We start from the raw sequence: 21,450 nt of genomic DNA on the forward strand, positions 1-21,450 counted from the left end.
ACTACCCTGGCACTTCAAAACTCATTCACTGGCCATGAAACACTCTGGCACATCCTGAGGACATGGATAGTGTGGGATAAGTGCCAGTAGGTGACGCTGTGACCCCGCTCCTCCCCGACCCCGGGCGGCGCTGTGACCCCGCTCCTCCCCGACCCCGGGCGGTGCTGTGACCCCGCTCCTCCCCGACCCCGGGCGGCGCTGAGACCCCGCTCCTCCCCGACCCCGGGCGGTGCTGTGACCCCGCTCCTCCCCGACCCCGGGCGGCGCTGTGACCCCGCTCCTCCCCGACCCCGGGCGGCGCTGTGACCCCGCTCCTCCCCGACCCCGGGCGGCACTGTGACCCCCGCTCCTCCCCGACCCCGGGCGGCGCTGTGACCCCGCTCCTCCCCGACCCCGGGCGGCGCTGTGACCCCGCTCCTCCCCGACCCCGGGCGATGCTGTGAACCCGCTCCTCCCCGACCCCGGGCGGTGCTGTGACCCCGCTCCTCCCCGACCCCGGGCGGCGCTGTGACCCCGCTCCTCCCCGACCCCGGGCGGCGCTGTGACCCCGCTCCTCCCCGACCCTGGGCGGTGCTGTGACCTCTCTCCTCCCCGACCCCGGGCGGTGCTGTGACCCCGCTCCTCCCCGACCCCAGGCGGCGCTGTGACCCCACTCCACCCGGCCGCAGGCGGCGCTGTGACCCCCGCTCCGCCCGGCCGCAGGCGGCGCTGTGACTCGCTCCTCCCGGCCGCAGGCGGCGCTGTGACCCCCGCTCCTCCCCGGCCGCAGGCGGCGCTGTGACTCGCTCCTCCCGGCCGCAGGCGGCGCTGTGACCCCGCTCCTCCCGGCCGCAGGCGGCGCTGTGATCCCGCTCCTCCCGGCCGCAGGCGGCGCTGTGATCCCGCTCCTCCCGGCCGCAGGCGGCGCTGTGACTCGCTCCTCCCGGCCGCAGGCGGCGCTGTGACCCCCGCTCCTCCCCGGCCGCAGGCGGCGCTGTGACTCGCTCCTCCCGGCCGCAGGCGGCGCTGTGACCCCGCTCCTCCCGGCCGCAGGCGGCGCTGTGACCCCGCTCCTCCCGACCCCAGGCGGCGCTGTGATCCCGCTCCTCCCGGCCGCAGGCGGCGCTGTGACCCCGCTCCTCCCCGACCCCAGGCGGCGCTGTGACCCCCGCTCCTCCCGGCCGCAGGCGGCGCTGTGACCCCCGCTCCTCCCGGCCGCAGGCGGCGCTGTGACCCCCGCTCCTCCCGGCCGCAGGCGGCGCTGTGACCCGCTCCTCCCGGCCGCAGGCGGCGCTGTGACCCCCGCTCCTCCCGGCCGCAGGCGGCGCTGTGACCCGCTCCTCCCGGCCGCAGGCGGCGCTGTGACTCGCTCCTCCCGGCCGCAGGCGGCGCTGTGACCCCGCTCCTCCCGGCCGCAGGCGGCGCTGTGACCCCCGCTCCTCCCGGCCGCAGGCGGCACTGTGACCCGCTCCTCCCGGCCGCAGGCGGCGCTGTGACCCGCTCCTCCCGGCCGCAGGCGGCGCTGTGACCCCGCTCCTCCCGGCCGCAGGCGGCGCTGTGACCCCCGCTCCTCCCGGCCGCAGGCGGCGCTGTGACCCCCGCTCCTCCCGGCCGCAGGCGGCGCTGTGACCCCCGCTCCTCCCGGCCGCAGGCGGCGCTGTGACTCGCTCCTCCCGGCCGCAGGCGGCGCTGTGACCCCCGCTCCTCCCGGCCGCAGGCGGCGCTGTGACTCGCTCCTCCCGGCCGCAGGCGGCGCTGTGACTCGCTCCTCCCGGCCGCAGGCGGCGCTGTGACTCGCTCCTCCCGGCCGCAGGCGGCGCTGTGACCCTCCCCCGGCCGATCAGTGTTTCTTGGCGCCGACACGGACTCATTCCTCACCCAACAGGCGGCCGAAGTGCTCTCGACAGCGGATGGACGGACACCTGATGATCTGAGGCAGTGACGGAGCGGCTGGGCTGCGGCTACCGCAGGGTGAGGAACCGACACTGGAGCGTGAGAGGCGGGGCCTGAGCCTCAGGGGGAAGAGAGCAATAAACGAGAGAGGAACCCGCGGTCAGTCCCGTTATCGACAGGAGTGGCGGGCGGGCGGGGCCTGGGTAGGAGGGGCCTGCAGGAGAGGGACACGGGCTCAAACAGCCCTTTTCCCCATCTCCAATATATTTATAATGAATAAAGGAAAGGATTTAAACAAAGTGAAAAAACCCGCACCCCTGTGATTTTTCTCCCGGTGTCCAGGAGATTAATCTTTAATTTTCTGGAGACTCCAGGCCAGTCCTGGAGGGTTGGCCATTGGTTTTTGTGCAGGTGCCCTTCCTGCACCATGGTGACGGGGATGGTGGGAGAGGACACTTTGTTCATCGTGTCACTCGAGCAAACCTTCCCGTAGGGAGGAGCTCCGCACAAAGCATCTGCTCCTGGTTCCAGTCTGCATCTCTTGATTCAGTGTCTTCCTTTGTGCTCGATAATGTGCCAGTGGTTTGAAGTTCAATGAAACAGCGCAGTGAAGCACGACACGAGCACCAAAAAGGCCACAAAACATCGAAGCGACTGTTGAACTGCTCGCGATCAGGACTTGGGCGCTGTACCAGCTGCGGAATGCTTCACGGGATAGGAACATAGGAACAGGAGGAGGCCATTCAGCCCCTCGTGCCTGCTCCGCCATTTGATAAGATCATGGCTGATCTGTGATCTAACTCCATATACCTGCCTTTGGCCCATATCCCTTAATACATTTGGTTGCCAAAAAGCTATCTATCTCAGATTTAAATTTAGCAATTGAGCTAGTATCAATTGCCGTTTGCGGAAGAGAATTCCAAACTTCTGCCACCCTTTGTGTGTAGAAGTGTTTTCTAATCTCGCTCCTGAAAGGTCTGGCTCTAATTTTTAGAGTGTGCCCCCTACTCCTAAAATCCCCAACCAGCTGAAATAGTTTCTCTCTATCCACCCTATCTGTTCCCCTTAATATCTTATAAACTTCGATCAGATCACCCTTTAACCTTCGAAACTCTGGAGAATACAACCCCAATTTGTGTAATCTCTCCTCGTAACTTAACCCTTGAAGTCCGGGTATCATTCTAGTAAACCTACGCTGCACTCCCTCCAAGGCCAATATGTCCTTCCGAAGGTGCGATGCCCGGAACTGCTCACAGTACTCCAGGTGCGGTCTAACCAGGGTTTTGTGTAGCTGCAGCATAACTTCTGCCCCCTTGTACTCTAGTCCTCCAGATATAAAGGCCAGCATTCCATTAGCCTTCTTGATTATTTTCTGCACCTGTTCATGACACTTCAATGATCTATGTACCTGAACCCCTAAGTCCCTTTGGACATCCACAGTTTTTAACATTTTACCATTTAGAAAGTACCCTGTTCTATCCTTTTTTGATCCAAAGTGGATGACCTCACATTTGTCTACATTGAATTCCATTTGCCACAGTTTTGCCCGTTCACCTAATCTATTAATATCACTTTGTAATTTTATGTTTTCATCTACACTGCTTACAATGCTACCAATCTTTGTGTCATTGGCAAACTTAGATGTGAGACTTTCTATGCCTTCATCTAAGTAGTTAATAAATATTGTGAATAATTGAGGCCCCAAGACAGATCCCTGCGGGACTCCACTGGTCACATCCTGCCAATGTGAGTACCTTCCCATTATCCCTACTCTCTGTCGCCTTTCGCTCAGCCAACTTCCTAACCAAGTCTGTACTTTTCCCTCGATTCCATGGGCTTCTAACTTAGCTAACAGTCTCTTATGTGGGACCTTATCAAATGCCTTCTGGCAGTCCATATAAATAACATCCATTGACATTCCCCTGTCCACTACTTTAGTCACCTCTTCAAAAAATTCAATCAGGTTTGTCAGGCACGACCTACCTTTCACAAATCTATGCTGGCTCTGTCCCCGATTCAATGGAAGTTTTCTTGGGATTTCCAGCATGCTATCCTCTTTTTCAACTGTAAATACTGACACAAAGTAATTATTCAACATGTCTGCCATTTCCCCATTGTCAATGACAATATCCCCACTTTCAGTTTTTAAGGGGCCAACACTGCTCCTGACCACCCTCTTTTTCCTAATATAACTATAAAAGTTCTTATTGGTTTTGATATCCCTTGCAAGTTTCTTTTCATACTCTCTTTTTGTAGCTCTTACTATCTGTTTTGTGACCCCTTGTTGATCTTTGTATCTTTCCCATTCGCCAGGATCTGTGCCATTTTTTGCCTTTTTGTATGCCCTTTCCTTATGTCTTATACTGTCCCTTACCTCTTTAGTTGTACATGGCTGTTTTTTTTGGCAAGTAGAGTTCTTGCCCCTCGGGTATAAACCGATTCTGTATCATATTAAATGTTTGTTTAAACATTTCCCACTGATCAGCAGTTGTTTTACCCATTAACAGATTTGCCCAGTTTACTGTGGACAGTCTCTGTCTCATCCCATTGAAGTCAGCCTTGCCCAAGTCTAGAATCTTAGCAGCTGATTCACTTTTTTCCCTTTGAAACACTACATTGAACTCGATCATGTTATGATCATTATTGGATAGATGTTCACGCACAGTTAAGCCGTTAACTAAATTTGGTTCATTACTCATTACTAAATCTAGTATGGCTTGCCCCCTTGTTGCCTCTTGGACATACTGCTGTCGAAAACTATCCTGGATACATTCAAGAAATTCACTACCTTTCTGACAGTTGCTAGTCTGCTTTTCCCAATCTATGTGAAGGTTAAAGTCCCCCATTAAGGCCACTATGCCTTTCTTACACACTTGTCTAATCTCTGCATTTATACAATTTACACTTCAGAGCTGCTGCCAGGGGTCCTATATACAATTCCCACTATAGTCTTAAATACTTTCCTATTTCTCAATTCAACCCATAAGGTCTCTGTTGGCTGCTTACCTCTCGTTATATCGTCCTTTATCATTGAAGTGATTTCATCTCTAATCATTAAGGCTACTCCTCCCCCTCTTCCATTTTCCCTATCTCTCCTGTAGACCTTATAACCTGGTATAATTAGTTCCCAATCCTGACCATGCTGCAGTCAAGTCTCAGTAATAGCTAACATGTCATACCCTCCAATTTGAATTTGAACCTGTAGCTCATTTAATTTATTCCTTATACTCTGTGCATTTGTGCATAGAACTCTTAGTTGGGCCACACCCTAGCCTGACCTTCAGCTTTGATGCTGGGTTAATAGCCTTATGCTTTCTAGTTTTTATTTTATCTATCGTGCCTAAAGTACACTTTCTTTCCGCTGCTCTACGCTTTTCCCTTTCACTTGTTCTTGAACAACTGTTTGTACTATTTGTATTGTAGATTTCCCCGGGTCTTCCCCTCTCTTGCTGCGCTCAACTTTATTCCCTTCTGACTCCCCGCTCAGGTTCCCATCCCCCTACCGCTCTAGTTTAAACCTTCCCCAACAGCACTAGCAAACACCCCCGCGAGGACATTGGTCCTGGTCCTGGTCCTGCTCGGGTGTAACCCGTCACGCTTGTACAGGTCCCACCCAGAACCGATCCCAACATCCCAGGAATCTAAATCCCTCCCTCCTACACCATCCCTGCAGCCACGCATTCATCCTGTCTATTCTCCTGTTCCTATACTCACTAGCACGTGGCACTGGGAATAATCCTGAGATCACTACCTTTGATACACAGCGACTGTGGTTCATTTCCTCCCAGCAGCTCAATCGTTTGCAAAAAATGGCCTTTCTGTTTAGCACAAAGAAAAATTCCCTCAGGGCGCGGGCCCCAGTTGTCAGCCTCGTCCTGGGTAAATCACACGGACTGGGACACCGTGGCTGTGCTGCAGGCTGCTAGTTCCTCCAACTTCGCCTGCTTGCTGGATCTGATCTCCACACATGTACTGTCTGGCAGACTCACTAGCTGAGATCAGCGACTTCCTGAGACCGCCTGCTGCCCCCTTACCACCGCCTGCTGCCCCCTTACCACCGCCTGCTGCCCCCTTACCACCGCCTGCTGCCCCCTTACCACCGCCTGCTGCCCCCTTACCACCGCCTGCTGCCCCCTTACCACCGCCTGCTGCCACCATAACTTAATCTGCCTCCCCTGCTGAAAACCTCATCCAGGCCCAGTCATTGCCCCTGGATTCTATTACTTTAATGCTCTCCTGGCCATCCTCCCCTTCCATAAACTTCAGCTCATCCCAAACTTTGCTGCCCATGTTCTATCCTGCACCAGGTCACGCTCACCTATCACCACCCCTGTCCTCACTGACCTACATTGGCTCCCGGACCCTCAACACCTCGAATTTAAAATTCTCATCTTTGTGTTCAAATCCCTCCATGACCTTGCCCCTCCCTATCTCTGTAAACTCTTCCGGCCCGACAACACCCCCGCCCACCAAATTTCCAGTTCCTCTTCCTTCAACCCATTGTGCATCCCCACGCCCCCCCATCACCACCCCACCATTGGCAGCTCCCATGCTCTGGAATTCACTCTCTGCGTCCTTCCATTAAATGGTTAAATGCGTAACTGAAAGAGTGGTGTGGGAAGCAGGGGTTTCAATTCATGGGGCACTGCCACCAGTATTGGGGAAAGAGGGAGCTGTTCCGTTGGGACGGGCTCCATTTAAACAGGGCTGGGTCCAGTGTCCTGGCAAATCAAATAACTAGGACGGTAGATAGGGCTTTAAACTAATAAGCTGGGGGGAGGGTTCAGGTAAGGGTAAATTTATCAATCTAAAGAGAAAAGTCAAGGCTGTGGAGCAGAGGAGCGATTTGGGTAAAAATAAGCAAAGTGTGTCAGGAAGGAACAGAGAGTTTAACAAAAGTAATAGGGCATTAGTGACTAAGGTCACATCAGGGAAAAATAGTAAAAAGTTTAAAATTAAAGGCCAAATCTGAATGCACGAAGCATTAATAACAAGATAGATAAATTAATGGCACAGGTAGAAATAAAAGGGTTTGATCCAGTAACCATTACTGAGACGTGATTTCAGGGTGACCAAGGTCGGGAACTAAATATTCCAGGATACTTGACTTTTAGAAGAGATAAACAAAATGGAAAAGGAAGGAGGGGGGAGGGGTAGCCCTGATAATAAAGGATGCGATAAAGACAGTAGTGAGACAGGATCTTAGCTCAGAAAATCAGGATTGTAGAATCAGTCTGGGTGGAGCTAAGAAATAACAAGGGGCAGAAAACCCTGGTGGGAGTAGATTACAGGCCCCTAACAGTAGTTATAGTGTTGGACAGAGTATAAATCAGGAAATTAGGGGAGCATGTAACAAGGGTAATACAATAATCTTTGGGGACTTCAATCTTTATATTGACTGGGCAAACCAAATCGGCAAAAGTAGTTTGGCGGACGAGTCCATGGAATGCATCCGAGACAGTTTTTTAGAACAATATTTCGAGGAACCAACTAGTGAACAGGTTATTCTAAATCTAATATCGTGTAATGAGGTTAATAAGTAATCTTATAGTTATGATCACTCTGCCCCAGAGGATCCCTAACATGATAGAATTTCATATTGAGTTTGAGAGTGATGTAGTTAAGTCCGAAACTAGCATCTTAAATTTAAACAAAGTCAATTACTTAGGTATGAGGGGCTAAGATAGATTGGGAAATTAGATTAAAAGATATGACGATAGATAAGCAATAGCGAACATTTTTTAAAAATTCATAATTCTCAACGAATTTACAGGGAAAATGATCCAACCATGGCTAACTAGAAAAGTTAAGGATAGTGATAGATTAAAAGAAGAGGCTTACAATATTGCCAAAAAAGAGTAGTAAACCTGAGGATTGGGAGGGTTTTAAAAATCAGCAAAGGATGACCAAGAAATTGATAGAGGGGGGAAATTGAATACGAGAGTAAACTAGCAAGAAATATAAAAACAGATTGTAGGAGCTTCTACAAATACGTAAAAAGGAAGAGATTAGTGAAAGTAAATATGGGTCCCTTAGAGGCTGAGACAGCAGAAATTATAATGGGGAATGGCAGAGACGTTAAACAAATATTTTGTATCTGTCTTCACAGTAGAAGACACAAAAAACATACCGGAAATAGTGGGGAACCAAGGGCCTAATGAGAGTGAGGAACTTAAAATAATTAATATCAGTAAAGAAAAAGTACTGGAGAAATTAATGGGACTAAAAGCCGACAAATCCCCTGGACCTGATGGCCTACATCCTATGGTTTTAAAAGAGGTGGCTGCAGAGATAGTGCATGCATTGGTCTTGATCTTCCAGAATTCCCTGGATTCTAGAACGGTCCCCATGGATTGGAAGGTAGCAAATGTAACTCCGCTATTCAAGAAAGGAGGGAGAGAGAAAACAGGGAACTACAGACCAGTTAGCCTGACATCAGTAGTAGGGAAAATGCTAGAATCTATTATTAAGGATGTAGTAACAGGGCACTTAGAAAATCATAATATGATTAGGCAGAGTCAACACGGTTTTATGAAAGGGAAATCATGTTTGACAAATCTATTAGACTGTTTTGAGGGTGTAATTAGCAGGGTAGATAGGGGGGAACCAGTGGATGTTGTATATTTGGATTTTCAAAAGGCATTCGATAAGGTGCCACACAAGAGGTTGTTACATAAGATTAAGGCTCATGGAATTAGGGATAATATATTAGCATGGATTGAGGATTGGTTAACGGACAGAAAACAGAGAGTAGGAATAAACAGGTCATTTTCAGGTTGGGGTGCCGCAAGGATCAGTGCTTGGGCCTCAGCTATTTACCATCTATATTAATGATTTAGATGAAGGGACCGAGTGTTTTGTATCCAAGTTTGCTGACGATACAAAGCTAGGTGGGAAAGTGAGCTGTGAGGAGGACACAAAGAGTCTGCAAAGGGATATAGACAGGTTAAGTGAGTGGGTGAGAAGGTGGCAGATGGAGTGTAATGTGGGGAAATGTGAAATTATCCACTTTGGTAGGAAGTATAGAAAATCAGAATTTTTTAAGAGGTGAGAGACGAAGAAATGTTGGTATTCAGAGGGATTTGGGTGTCCTTGTACATGAATTACAGAAAGTTAATATGCAGATACAGCAAGCAATTAGGAAGGCATATGGTATGTTAGCCATTATTGCAAGGGGGTTGGAGTATAGAATCATAGAATGGTTACAGCACAGAAGGAGGCCATTTGGCCCATCAAGCCCATGCCGGCTCTATGCAAGAGCAATCCAGCTAGTCCCACTTCCCCACTCTTTCCACATAGCCCTACAATTTTTTTTCCTTCAAGTATTTATCCAATTCCCTTTTGAAAGCCACAATTGAATCTGCCTCCACCACCCCCTCAGGCAGTGCATTCCACTCACTGTCTTAAAAAGTTTTTCCTCATGTCGCCTTTGGTTCCTTTGCCAATTACCTTATATCTGTGTCCTCTGGTTCTTGATCCTTCTGCTAATGGGAACAGCTTCTCTTTATCTACTCTGTCTAGACCCCTCATGATTTTGAATACCTCTATCAAATCTCCTCTCAACCTTCTCTGCTCTAAGGAGAACAACCCCAGCTTCTCCAGTCTGTCCACATAACTGAAGGTCCCTCGTCCCTGGAACCATTCTAGTAAACCTTTTCTGCACCCTCTAAGGCCTTCACATCCTTCCTAAAGTGCGGTGCCCAGAACTGGACACAATACTTCAGTTGTGGTCGAACCAGTGTTTTATAAAGGTTCATCATAACTTCTTTACTTTTGTATTCTATGCCTCTATTTATAAAGCTCAGGATCCTGTATCCTTTTTTAACCACTTTCTCAACCTGCCCTGCCACCTTCAGCAATTTGTGCACATATACCCCAAGGTCTCTCTGTTCCTGCATCCCCTTTAGAATTGTACCCTTTAGTTTATATTGCCTCTCCTCATTCTCCCTGCTAAAATGTATCGCTTTGCACTTCTCTGCGTTAAATTTCATCTGCCACATGTCCACCTATTCCGCCAGTAGAAGAATAAGGAGGTCTTGCGGCAATTATATAGGGCTCTGGTGAGACCACACCCGGAGTACTGTGTATAGTTTTGGTCTCTTCACCTAAGGAAGGATATACTTAGAGGCAGTACAATGAAGGTTCACTAGATTGATTCCTGGCATGAGAGGGTTGTCCTGAGAGGAGAGATTGAGTAGAATTGGCCTATGTTTTCTGGAGATTAGAAGAATGAGAGGTGATCTCATTGAAATGTATAAAATTCTTAGTGGGCTTGACACGGTAGATGCTGTTTCCCCTGGCTGGAGAGTCTAGAACTCAGGATCCTAGTCTCAGGATAAGGGGTCGGCCATTTAGGACTGAGATGAGGAAATATCTCTTCACTGAGAGGGTTGTGAATCTGTGGAATTCTCTACCCCAGAGGGCTGTGGTTGTTCAGTCGTTGAGTGTATTCAAGACTGAGATCGCTAGATTTATGGACACTGAGGGAATCAAGGGATATGGGGATAGGGCGGGAAAGTGGAGTTGAGGTCGAAGATCAGCCATGATCTGATTGAATGGAGGAGCAGGCTCGAGGGGCCGTGTGGTCTACTCCTCCTATTTCTTATGTTCTTAAAACCCGCTTCTTTGACTGAACATTCAACTACACCTAATCTCTCCGGCAATATCTCAGCGTCTGTCTTCACCACACCTCTGTGAAACACTTTGGGATGTTTTTACAACATTATGAAGGCAAGATGCTGTTGTTAACTAAATGGAAGGTGCCCTTAAATACACATGTGCTTTGTACCCCCAGGTGTTTTGTGTATGGGACCTGCTGGGATCCCTTGCCTGCTGGGTGTGTGAGGGGATGACTGAAGAGTCTCAGTTCAGTGACAGCAACAGCAGCGACAGCGAATTCTGGGAGAGCGGAATGACTCGTCACCAGTGCAGATACTCCAGGCACCACAGGTAAGCGGCTAGATGGGGGAGAATGGGGTAAGAGAGATTGTGAGGATTTCTCAGTAAAATACTGATGGCAGCGTTCATTAAAAAGTGATGAACTATTGCAGTAAAATAGGCACAGCACTTATAGAAACTCCCCCTACCCTGAACTCTATGCTCATGGCTCTAGACACCCTGCCTTTCAGCCACCATTGGTAGCCATGTCTTCAGCGGCTAAGACGCCACGTGCTGGAATTCCCTCCCTAAACCCCTCCAACTCTCCACCTCCCCCCTCCTCTTATACTGACTGACTCTGTAACTAAGGGGGTTATATTGGATAACCCCCGAAACCAGGCGCGGGGATCGCGGTGCGTGATTAACCCACGCCCGGTCGATGAGATGCAGGCAGCACGTAATATTCGTGCTGCCTGGTGATTTACCTGATTGCTGCGTGCAGCCAGCATTACCTGCGCTGTTGAGTGGCTGCTCACCAGGAGAGGGCCCAGATATCACGAATGGCTAGCGCCACTTAAAGGCAGCCTGCGTCCCTTAAAGGGAAGGTGCAGTGTGGGTGCAGGAAGTGGTGGAAGTCAATTGGGAAGTGAATCTGCTGCAATGTAGTGCAGCATGGTGATGGGATCTGTGGAATTTTTAATGAGCAACAACTGGGCTGCTGAACTTTTGCGGGACTCTGATATTTTCAAAATATAAGATACGGATCCGCATGGAGTCTGAACGGAGATCAGACATCACACACGATAAACACAGATGCAGGTCCCGTCCCTATGATAACAAACTGTTGAGTTAGTTTAAAACATTGAATAAAAGTTGCATACTATTAAATCCCACATCCTCCAATCTGCATGCCAGACCTCACCAATCTGCTGATCTGAGTTTGTAGCAGGTCCGCGAGAGTGCATGCACCAAGGTTCTCTGATGATGCACTAGAAGTCTTGGTGCAAGAGGTGGCCAGGAGGAGGGACATCCTATATCTGCAGGGGGGCAAGAGGCCCTCCAGACATATGCCCAAAAGGCAGTGGGAGGCAGTAGCAGATGTAGTCAATGCCAGGCGCATAGCATCATGAACATGGATGCAGTGCAGGAAGAAGTTCAATGCTTGGACACAAGTGGTCAAGGTGAGTGAGGTCAACCGTCAAGTGGTGTCTCCTACCAACTGCACCACGCACTACACCCCCCATCACCCATTTACCAACAAACTCTTCCTATCAGTACTCAACTCTTCCAATCAGATGCTTCCTCTCACCCTTGCACATTACCACTGTTGCAAGTCGCACACCCACAACTCACAGGCCACACACACTGGCAGCTATTCAACCAAGACAGCCACATCACCCAAACATCTTGCAGGAAACACACCAACACACGTCCCGCTTCCTTGCAGGAGAAGGTGGTGCATAACAGGAGGCAGCAAGTCGTAGTGGCTCCATGGAACATGAACCTGCTGTCCTCTCTCAGGATGACAGCATTCCTATCCCACTCCTGCCACTCTGCCAGTGCCCTTGCTGTTGCCTGTCAGCTAGGCAGCCCACCCCCTGTAGACTATTGAAACTTTATTATAGGAAGATCAGAACAGGAGTAGGGCATTTAGCCCCTCGAGCCTGTTCCGCCATTCAATGAGATCATGATTGATCTGTGACCTAACTCCACATACCCGCCATAGCCTCATATCCTTTAATACCTTTTGGTTAACAAAAATCTATCAATCTCACATTTAAAATTAACAATTGAGCTAGCATCAACTGCCGTTTGCGGAAAAGCGTTCCAAACCCCTATCACTCTTTGTGTGTAGAAGTGTTTCTAACTTCACTCATTCAAGTCCTGGCTCTAATTTTTAGGCTACGTCCCCTAGTCCTAGTATTCAAGTATAGGAGACCTCCAAAAATTGCTAAAGCATCTGGGAAATTGGATTGAGATTTATATCTTTCAAAGCCAGACATCACATGGCAACTCTGATCCAGAATGGTTGAACATTTTATTTTTGTCCAGAATGTCTTTTAAAACATGGTCATCGAGGTGGGCCTGGTACCTGATTTACTGCATTACCAGCTTCTTAATTGAATACACCATCAGCCAGCCGCAATAGTCCAGCAATTAACCTGTAAATCCTACATGATCCCTTTAAATAACACTGGTGGGGGAGTCCTCCATGCTGTTTAAGACCTGTTCAGCTGTGTGAGGTTAAGACAGTGCGTTCGCTGGAACGTTGAGTTCCAAAATCGCATCTGTTCCTCTAAATCAGCGTTGCACACTGATCTACTGCGTAATGGCCCCACTTTACATTGAGCTGGGTTCGTTATCTGTGTGTGCGCGAACGCCTTTACCAATATGGTGTCCTGCGCACGTCACGCTAGAAGTGTGCGCGCACATTCCAGATGCCATTTTGGGTCCTTAGGAATCCGCGTGGTGCCTACATAACGGGGGCTACGCGGCGCAATTTAGACCCCTAAATGTATGATTTAACTTGATTGAGTTCTTTGATGAAATAACGGAGCGGATTAATGAGGGTAGTGTGTAGTGGACGTTGTGTATATGGACTTTCAAAAGACATTTGACAAAGTGCCACATAATAGACTTGTTAGCAAAATTAAACCCCATGGGATTAAAGGGACAGTGGCAGCGTGGATACAAAATTGGCTACAGGACGGAAAGCAGAGAGTAGTGGTGAACGGTTGTTTTTCAGACTGGAGGGAAGTGTACAGTGATGTTTCCCAGGGGTCAGTTTTAGGACCACTGTTCTTTTTGATATTAATGACCTGAACTTGGGTATAGAGGATATAATTTCAAAGTTTGCACATGACACAAAATTTGGAAAAGTAGTAAACAATGTGAAGATAGTAACAGACTTCAGGAGGACATAGACAGGCTGGTGAAATGGGCAGACACATGGCAGATGAAATTTAACTCAGAAGTGTGAAGTGATGCATTTTGGTAGGAAGAATGAGGAGAGGCAATATAAACTAAATGGTACAATTTTAAAAGGGATGCAGGAACAGAGAGACTTAGGGGTTTACGTACAGAAATCGTTGAAGGTGACAGGACAAGTTGAGATGGCTGTTAAAGAAGCATGTAGGATCATGGGCTTTATTAGTAGAGGCATTGAGTACAAAAGCAAGGATGTAATGCTAAACCTTTATAAAACACTGGTTAGGACTCATCTGGAGTATTGTGTTCAGTTCTGGGCCCCACACTTTAGGAAGGATGTCAAGGCCTTAGAGAAGGTGCAGAAAAGATTTACTAGAATGGTGCCAGGGATGAGGGACTTCAGTTATGTGGAGAGACTGGAGACTGTTCTCCTTCGAGCAGAGAAGGTTAAGGAGTGAGGTGTTCAAAATCATGAATGGTTTTGATAAGAGTACATAAGGAGAAACTGTTTCAGTGGCAGAAGAATCAGTAACCAAAAGACACAGATTTAAGGTGATTGGCAAAAAAGCCAGAGGCGACATGAAGAAACATTTTTTTAAGCAGCGAGTTGTAATGGAATTCACTGCCTGAAAGGGTGGTGGATTCACTAGTAACTTTCACTAGTAACTTTCAAAAGAGAATTGGATAAATACTTAAAGGGAAAGTATTTACAGGGCTATGTGGAAAGAGCAGGGGAATGGGACTGATTGGATAGCTCTTTCAAAAAGCCAGCACAGGCACAATGAGCCAAATGGCCTCCTCCTGTGCTGTACCATTCAGTGATACGACTAAAGTGCGGTACTGACTGACCCTATAACTGAATGTCTAATTTAAGGTGTGGTACTGACTGACCCTATAACTGAATGTCTGATTTAAGGTGTGGTACTGACTGACCCTATAACTGAATGTCTGATTTAAGGTGTGGTACTGACTGACCCTATAACTGAATGTCTGATTTAAGGTACGGTACTGACTGACCCTATAACTGAATGTCTGATTTAAGGTGTGGTACTGACTGACCCAATAACTGAATGTCTGATTTAAGGTGCGGTACTGACTGACCCTATAACTGAATGTCTAATTTAAGGTGCTGCATTGACTGACTCTAAAACTGCCCTGTGCGTCCAAGTCATTAATATATATCAAAGAAAGCAGTGGTTCTGGTACCAACCCCTGGGGAACACTGTATACCTTCCTCCAGTCCAAAAAACAACCGTTCACCATTACTCTGTTTCCTGTCGCTTAGTCAATTTTATAACAATACTGCCACTGCCCCTTTTATTCCATGGGCTTCAATTTTATTGACAAGCCTATTATGCGGCACTTTATCAACCGCCTTTTGGAAGTCCATATACACCACATCAAACACATTGCCCTCATCAACCTTCTGCTACCTCATTCAAAAAACTCTATCGAGTTAGTTAAACACGATTTGCCTTTAACAAATCCGTGCTGGCTTTCTTTTATTAATCCACACTTGTCTAACTGACTATTAATTCTGTTCTGGATTATCGTTACTAAAAGTTTCCCCGCCACAGAGGTTAAACTGACTGGCCTGTAGATACTGGGTTTATCCTTACACCCTTTTTTGAACAAGGGTGTAACATTTGCAATTCTCCAGTCCTCTGGCACCACCCCCGTATCTAAGGAGGATTGGAAGATTATGGCCAGTATCTCTGCAATGTCCACCCTTACTTCCTTCAGCAAGCTAGGATGCATCCCATCCGGACCGGGTGATTTATCTACTTTAAGTACAACCAGCCTTTCTAGCATCTCCTCTTTATCAATTTTCAGCCCATCCAGTATCTCAACTGCCTCCTCTTTTACTGTGACTTTGGCAGCATCTTCTTCCTTGGTAAAGACAGATGCAAAGTGCTCATTTAGTACCTCAGCAATGCCCTCTGCCTCCATGCGTTGGTCTCCTTTTTGGTCCCTAATTAGCACCCCCTTCTTTTACAACTCGTTTACTATTTATATGCCTATAGAAGACTTTTGGATTCCCTTTTATGTTAGCTGTCAATCTATTCTCATACCCTCTCTTTGCCTCTCTTATTTCCTTTTTCACTTCTCTGTACTTTCTATATTCAGCCTGGTTCTCACTTGTATTATTAACCTGACATCTGTCATACACCCCCTTTTTCTGATCATCTTACTCTCTATCTCTTTCGTCATCCAAGGAGCTCTGGCTTTGGTTGCCCTACCTTTCCCCCTCATGGGAATGTACCTAGACTGTACCCAAATCATCTCCTCTTTAAAGGCCGCCCATTGTTCGATTACAGTTTGATTCTAATTTACCCGGGCCAGATCCGTTCCCAACACACTGAAATTGGTCCTCCTCCAATTAAGTATTTTTACTCTAGATTGCTCCTTATTCTTTTCCATAACTAATCTGAACCTTATGATACTATGATTACTGTTCCCTAAATGTTCCCCCACTGACATTTGCTCCACTTGGCCCACCTCATTCCCCAGAACCAGATCCAGCAATGCCTCCTACCTACTCTATAGTTCTTGCACCCCTCTAATTTTGCTGCAAATTTGCTCTTCCACATCCTTCCCACTAGTTGGTGGCCTATAGAATATACCCAGTAGTGTAATGGCACCTCTATTGTTTCTTAACTCTAACCAAATAGATTCTGTCCTTGACCCCTCCAGGACATCCTCTCTCTCTAGCACTGCAATATTCTCCTTAATCAATACTACCAACCCCTCCCTCCTTTTTTGCCTTGCCTATCTTTCCTGAACACCGTGTATCCAGGAATATTTAGTACCCAATCCTGCCCTTTTTTGAGCCAGGTTGCCGTTATCGCCACAATATCGTATTTCCATGTGACTATTTGCGCCTGCAGCTCACCAACCTTATTTACCACACTTCATGCATTAACACACATACACTCTAAACCTTCTCGTATTTTCTCTTAGTCTGATCCCACGTAATACTGTACCATTTCTTACTCTAGTGCTTTCTGTCTCTCCCAATCCTTTGTGCACCTTGTTTCTCCTTTCTATTGCTACATCCTGGTGCCCATCCCATTGTCAAATTAGTTTAAACCCTCCCCCACAGAACTAGTGAACCTCCCCACGAGGACATTGATCCCAGTCCTGTTGAGGTGCAACCCGTCCGTCTTGAACCGGTCTCTCCTGCCCCAGCACTGGTCCCAATGCCACAAGAATCTGAAGACCCTCCCTCTTGAACCACGTCTCTAGCCACGCATTAACCTGCCTTATCTTCCTATTTCTGTATTCACTAGCGCATGGCACTGGGAGTAATCCAGAGATTACCACCTTTGAGGTCCTGCATTTTAACTTCCTCCCTAGCTCCTAAAACTCTGACCGCAGGATCTCACCCCTTTTCTTTCCTATGTCGTTGGTGCCCACATGGACCACGACTTCTGGCTGTTCCCCTTCCCCTCGCAGAATGTTCTGTACCCTCTCCGTATTGTCCTTTACCCTGGCACCAGGGAGGCAGGACTCACGTTGGCGGCCATAGAAATGCTTGTCTGTCCCCCCTGAATATTGAATCCCCAATGACTACTGCATTTCTACACTTCACTGTGCACCCCGTGCAGTCCTTTGCCCCATGGTGCCATGCTCAGGACTGCACTCCTTCGAGGTGTTGTCACCCTCACTGGTATTCAATGCTGTTACTGGTTTGAGAGTGCCATACACCCTGAAGATTCCCACACTGCCTGGCTCTTCCCACCCTTTCGGATGGCCACCCACTTGCTATCCTGAACTCTGTGGCTGCGGAGTGACCACCTCCGGGAACGTACGATCCAGGAAACCTTCAGTCTCCCTTATGCTCTGTAATGACTCCAGCCGCCCCTCAAGCTCAGAAATCCTCAGCTTGAGCTCGAGCAACTGGAGGCATTTCCTGCACATGTGGCCCTCCTGGACACATGGAGCGTCCTGAAGTTCCCACATGGTGCAGGAATTGCAGGCAATGGGTCTTAGCTGCCCATCCATTATATTTAGAAACCTTTTTTTTCTAAACTCCCTTTAGATACTCTTTTATTAATTTTCTTACTGTTTACTTACCCCGATTATTGGACCCTTTTATTCTGGGTCTCTCAGAGCTCCTCCTCTCTGTTCACTATAATGTCACTCTCTCTGTTCTTAGTGAATGGGGAAAGGGGCTCCGCCCCTGGTGCTCAGTACTGCTCCTCTCGACTAAATAATCGATTTATTTATAGATAATTACTTTTTAGTCTGTTATGTGGGTTTTTTTGCTTTTTAAAAAATTTAGCACCTCCTCCCCCCTCTGCACCTAATTCCCACTCTCAACAAATTCTCAATTTCCCACTCGGTTCACGATCCACTCTCTTTGCGATGCCCGCTCTGTGCTTTAATCCTTTTCAGCCTTCAGTTGAGGGAGGAATGTTGACCAGGACACAGGTGAAATCCTCTGATCTACTTCCAATAGCGCCATAGAATCCTTAACTTCCACTTGAACCACTCGGATAAGACGTTAAACCGAGGCTCCATCTGCCCTCTCAGGTGGGCGTAAAAGATCCCATGGCTCTCCCGAAGAAGAACTGAGGAGTTCTCCCCGGTGTCCTGGCCAATATTTATCCCTCGGCCAATATTTATCCCTCGGCCAATAACTAAAACAAATTTCTTGATCATTGTCATATTGCTGTTTGTGGGATCTTGCTGTGTGAAAATTGGCTGCCCCATTTCATACATTACAACAGTGACTACACTTCAAAAAGTACTTCATTGGCTGTAAAGAGCTTCAGGACGTCCTGAGGTTGTGAAAGGCGCTGTATAAATGCAAGTTTATTCAGTTAGATGAGGCCCTATCTGGAAATTAACACATACGACCATGTATCAGGCCAGAGGATGGGATCAGGTTAGAATTAGAGAGGGCACACAGCCTGGATTATGTGCCTCGGCCTTGCAGTTTGGGGTGAACCCACAACTTTCAGACTGAAGTGATGGTGCTACAAACTGAACCGAGCTAGCACCCTCGCTTCCAGCTCCCCAGCTGGCTCAGTGGGTAACGGCAGCATCATGTGTGGTGCTGAGTCACGCAGCTTGGGTAGGCCCCACATTCGGTCCCTGGTCTGGGGTAGTTAGGTGACCCCCAGCTGGGGCAGCAATTGCAAATGGTACAGATGGCCTCACGATCCCGGGATTCCTGCTCCTGATCGCCATCCAGTGGCACCTGTTGGAATCTGGACTGTGTGGACATCGGATGAGGACAGATTGGGACTTGATTAAACAGCAATGAGATAATGACCAGATAATAGGGTTTAGTGATGTTGGTTGAGGGATAAATATTGGCCAGGACACCGGGGAGATCTCCCTGCTCTTTTTCGAATAGTGTCATCAGGTCTTTTACGTCCACCAGAGAGGGCAGACGGGGCCTCGGTTTAACGTCTCATCTGAAAGACGGCACCTCTGACAATGCAGCACTCCCTCACTAATGGCATTGGAGAGTCAGCTGGATTTTTGTACTCAAATCGCTGACTTTGGAGCAATGGTGGAGACGCCCAGAGCCAAAGTGGGAGACCTGGACGTCGGGCTGGGGAAGGTTGCAGGGGTCGGGTTGAACAAGGCCACCAGAGGATTTATAGACAATGACAAGGATTTTGAAATCTGCATTGGAGGATTCGGGTTCAGAGAAACCAGTGGGGACTGGGCTGTTGGCCAAGTGGAACTTAGTAGGGGCCAGGATGTGGGCGGTTAGTCCTGGCGGGTCCCTATTGGTGCAGTCTGGCAAGGAGGGTATTGGAGAATTTGAACCTGGAGGTGACAAAGACGTGAATGAGGGTCTCAGCAACAACAACAACTTGCATTTAATCAGCACCTTTAACGCAGTTAAACATCCCAAGACGCTTCACTGGAGCGTTATCAGACAAAATTTGACACCGAGCCAGGTATGGAGATATTAGGACAGGTTGGTCAAAGAGGTAGGTTTTAAGGAGCTTCTTAAAGGATGAGAGAGAGGTGGAGAGTTTTAGGGAGGGAATTCCAGAGCTTAGGGCCTAGACAGCTAAAGGCACGGCCAGCAATGATGGGGTGACAAAATGGGGGATGCAAAAGAGGCCAGAATTGGAGGAATGCGGAGTACGCGGAGGGTTGTAGGGCTGAAGGGGGTTACAGAGATAGGGAGGGGCGAGGCCATGGAGTGAATTGAACACAAGGATGAGAATTTCAAAATCGAGGCGTTGCCGGACCGGGAGCCAATGTAGGACAGTGAACACAGGGGTGATGGGTGACCGCGACTTGGTGCGAGTTAGGATACGGGCAGCACAGCAGTTGGAGTGAGGGATGGACGAAATAGGCAGCCTTGGTGATGGAACAGACGTGAAGTTCGAAGCTCAGTTCGGGGTTGCACACTGTCAGGTTCAGCCTGAGTGGGCAGGTGGGGAGAGGGATGGAGTTGGCGGTGGGGGGGGGGGGGGGGTTAAAATGGCAAAGTTTCTGGTGGGAGACAAACAGGACGGATTCTGTCTCACCAAGGTTGAGTGGAGAAAGTTGATCCATGACTTTGTTTCCGACAGTCAATGACAAGTCGTGGACCCGAGGGTGGTGGGAGAGGGGTAAAGTTGGCCATCATCAGCATCGATTTGCCAACTGACCCAGTGCTTTGGGAAGATGTAGCTGACAGAGAGCGGAGGGTCGTAGCTTGGGGCAGGTCAGAGGTGACTGCGTGCCTGGGAATATTCATTGCAGAAGATACCTGGTTACCAAGATAAATAGGAGTGCAGCCATGATCGGGCAAGGTCACGAGGTGGGCCATGGAGGGGGGATGACAAAGGAGGAGGGTGTGGGGGTGAGGGAGGGGGAGGGAATGGGGGTGGGGCGAGGGAGGGGGAGGGAGTGGGGGCGAGGGAGGGGGAAGGAGTTGGGGTGAGGGAGGGAGTGGGGGCAAGGGAGAGAGAGTGAGGGAGGGGGAGGGAATGGGGGCGAGGGGGTGGGAGGGGGTGAGGGCGAGGAAGGTGGATGGGGAGAGGGATAGAGCGGGGCGGAGAGGGGATGAGGGATGGATTGTGGTGGAGGTAGGGGATGGAGGGCAGCGAGGAAGGTGGAGGGAGCGGGGGGAGGGTGAGAGGGATGGAGCGGGGGGAGGGTGAGAGGGATGGAGCGGGGGGAGGGTGAGAGGGATGGAGCGGGGGGAGGGTGAGAGGGATGGAGCGGGGGGAGGGTGAGAGGGATGGAGCGGGGGAGGGTGAGAGGGATGGAGCAGGGGGAGGGTGAGAGGGATGGAGCAGGGGGAGGGTGAGAGGGATGGAGCAGGGGGAGGGTGAGAGGGATGGAGCAGGGGGAGGGTGAGAGGGATGGAGCGGAGATGGGGAGAGGGATGGAGCAGGGGGAGGGTGAGAGGGATGGAGCGGGGGGAGGGTGAGAGGGATGGAGCGGGGGGAGGGTGAGAGGGATGGAGCAGGGGGAGGGTGAGAGGGATGGAGCAGGGGGAGGGTGAGAGGGATGGAGCAGGGGGAGGGTGAGAGGGATGGAGCAGGGGGAGGGTGAGAGGGATGGAGCAGGGGGAGGGTGAGAGGGATGGAGCGGAGATGGGGAGAGGGATGAAGCAGCCACAGAAAGGTTCAGTATGGGGAGAGTTAAAGCAGAGCTGAGATGCTCATGGGACCGGGATCATGGCTGCATCTTTCTGTTCCAGCGCATGAGTTTTCTCTGCATTGCTTCTCCATTATTCCATCACTGGGCTGTGGTGTCGGTTTTGTGGGACATTAGCGACAGTGATAGGCAGAGTTTTCCGAGGGAATC

General features: G+C 49.4%; 1 protein-coding gene across 1 annotated transcript in view; it reads left to right on the plus strand.

The window, feature by feature from the left end:
* Positions 1-1,808: 1,808 nt before the first annotated feature.
* The window catches only part of LOC137344351 (BTB/POZ domain-containing protein KCTD20-like), a 96,963-nt gene continuing 77,321 nt past the window's right edge, over positions 1,809-21,450 (plus strand). Inside the window, exons 1-2 of the mRNA XM_068007227.1 lie at positions 1,809-1,950; positions 10,667-10,821. Coding sequence (XP_067863328.1) covers positions 10,721-10,821 — 101 coding nt within the window. The 5' untranslated portion in view covers positions 1,809-1,950; positions 10,667-10,720. The remainder of the gene's footprint in view (positions 1,951-10,666; positions 10,822-21,450) is intronic.

The sequence above is a fragment of the Heptranchias perlo genome, chromosome 27, assembly GCF_035084215.1.
Source record: "Heptranchias perlo isolate sHepPer1 chromosome 27, sHepPer1.hap1, whole genome shotgun sequence".
Lineage (NCBI taxonomy): Eukaryota > Metazoa > Chordata > Chondrichthyes > Hexanchiformes > Hexanchidae > Heptranchias > Heptranchias perlo.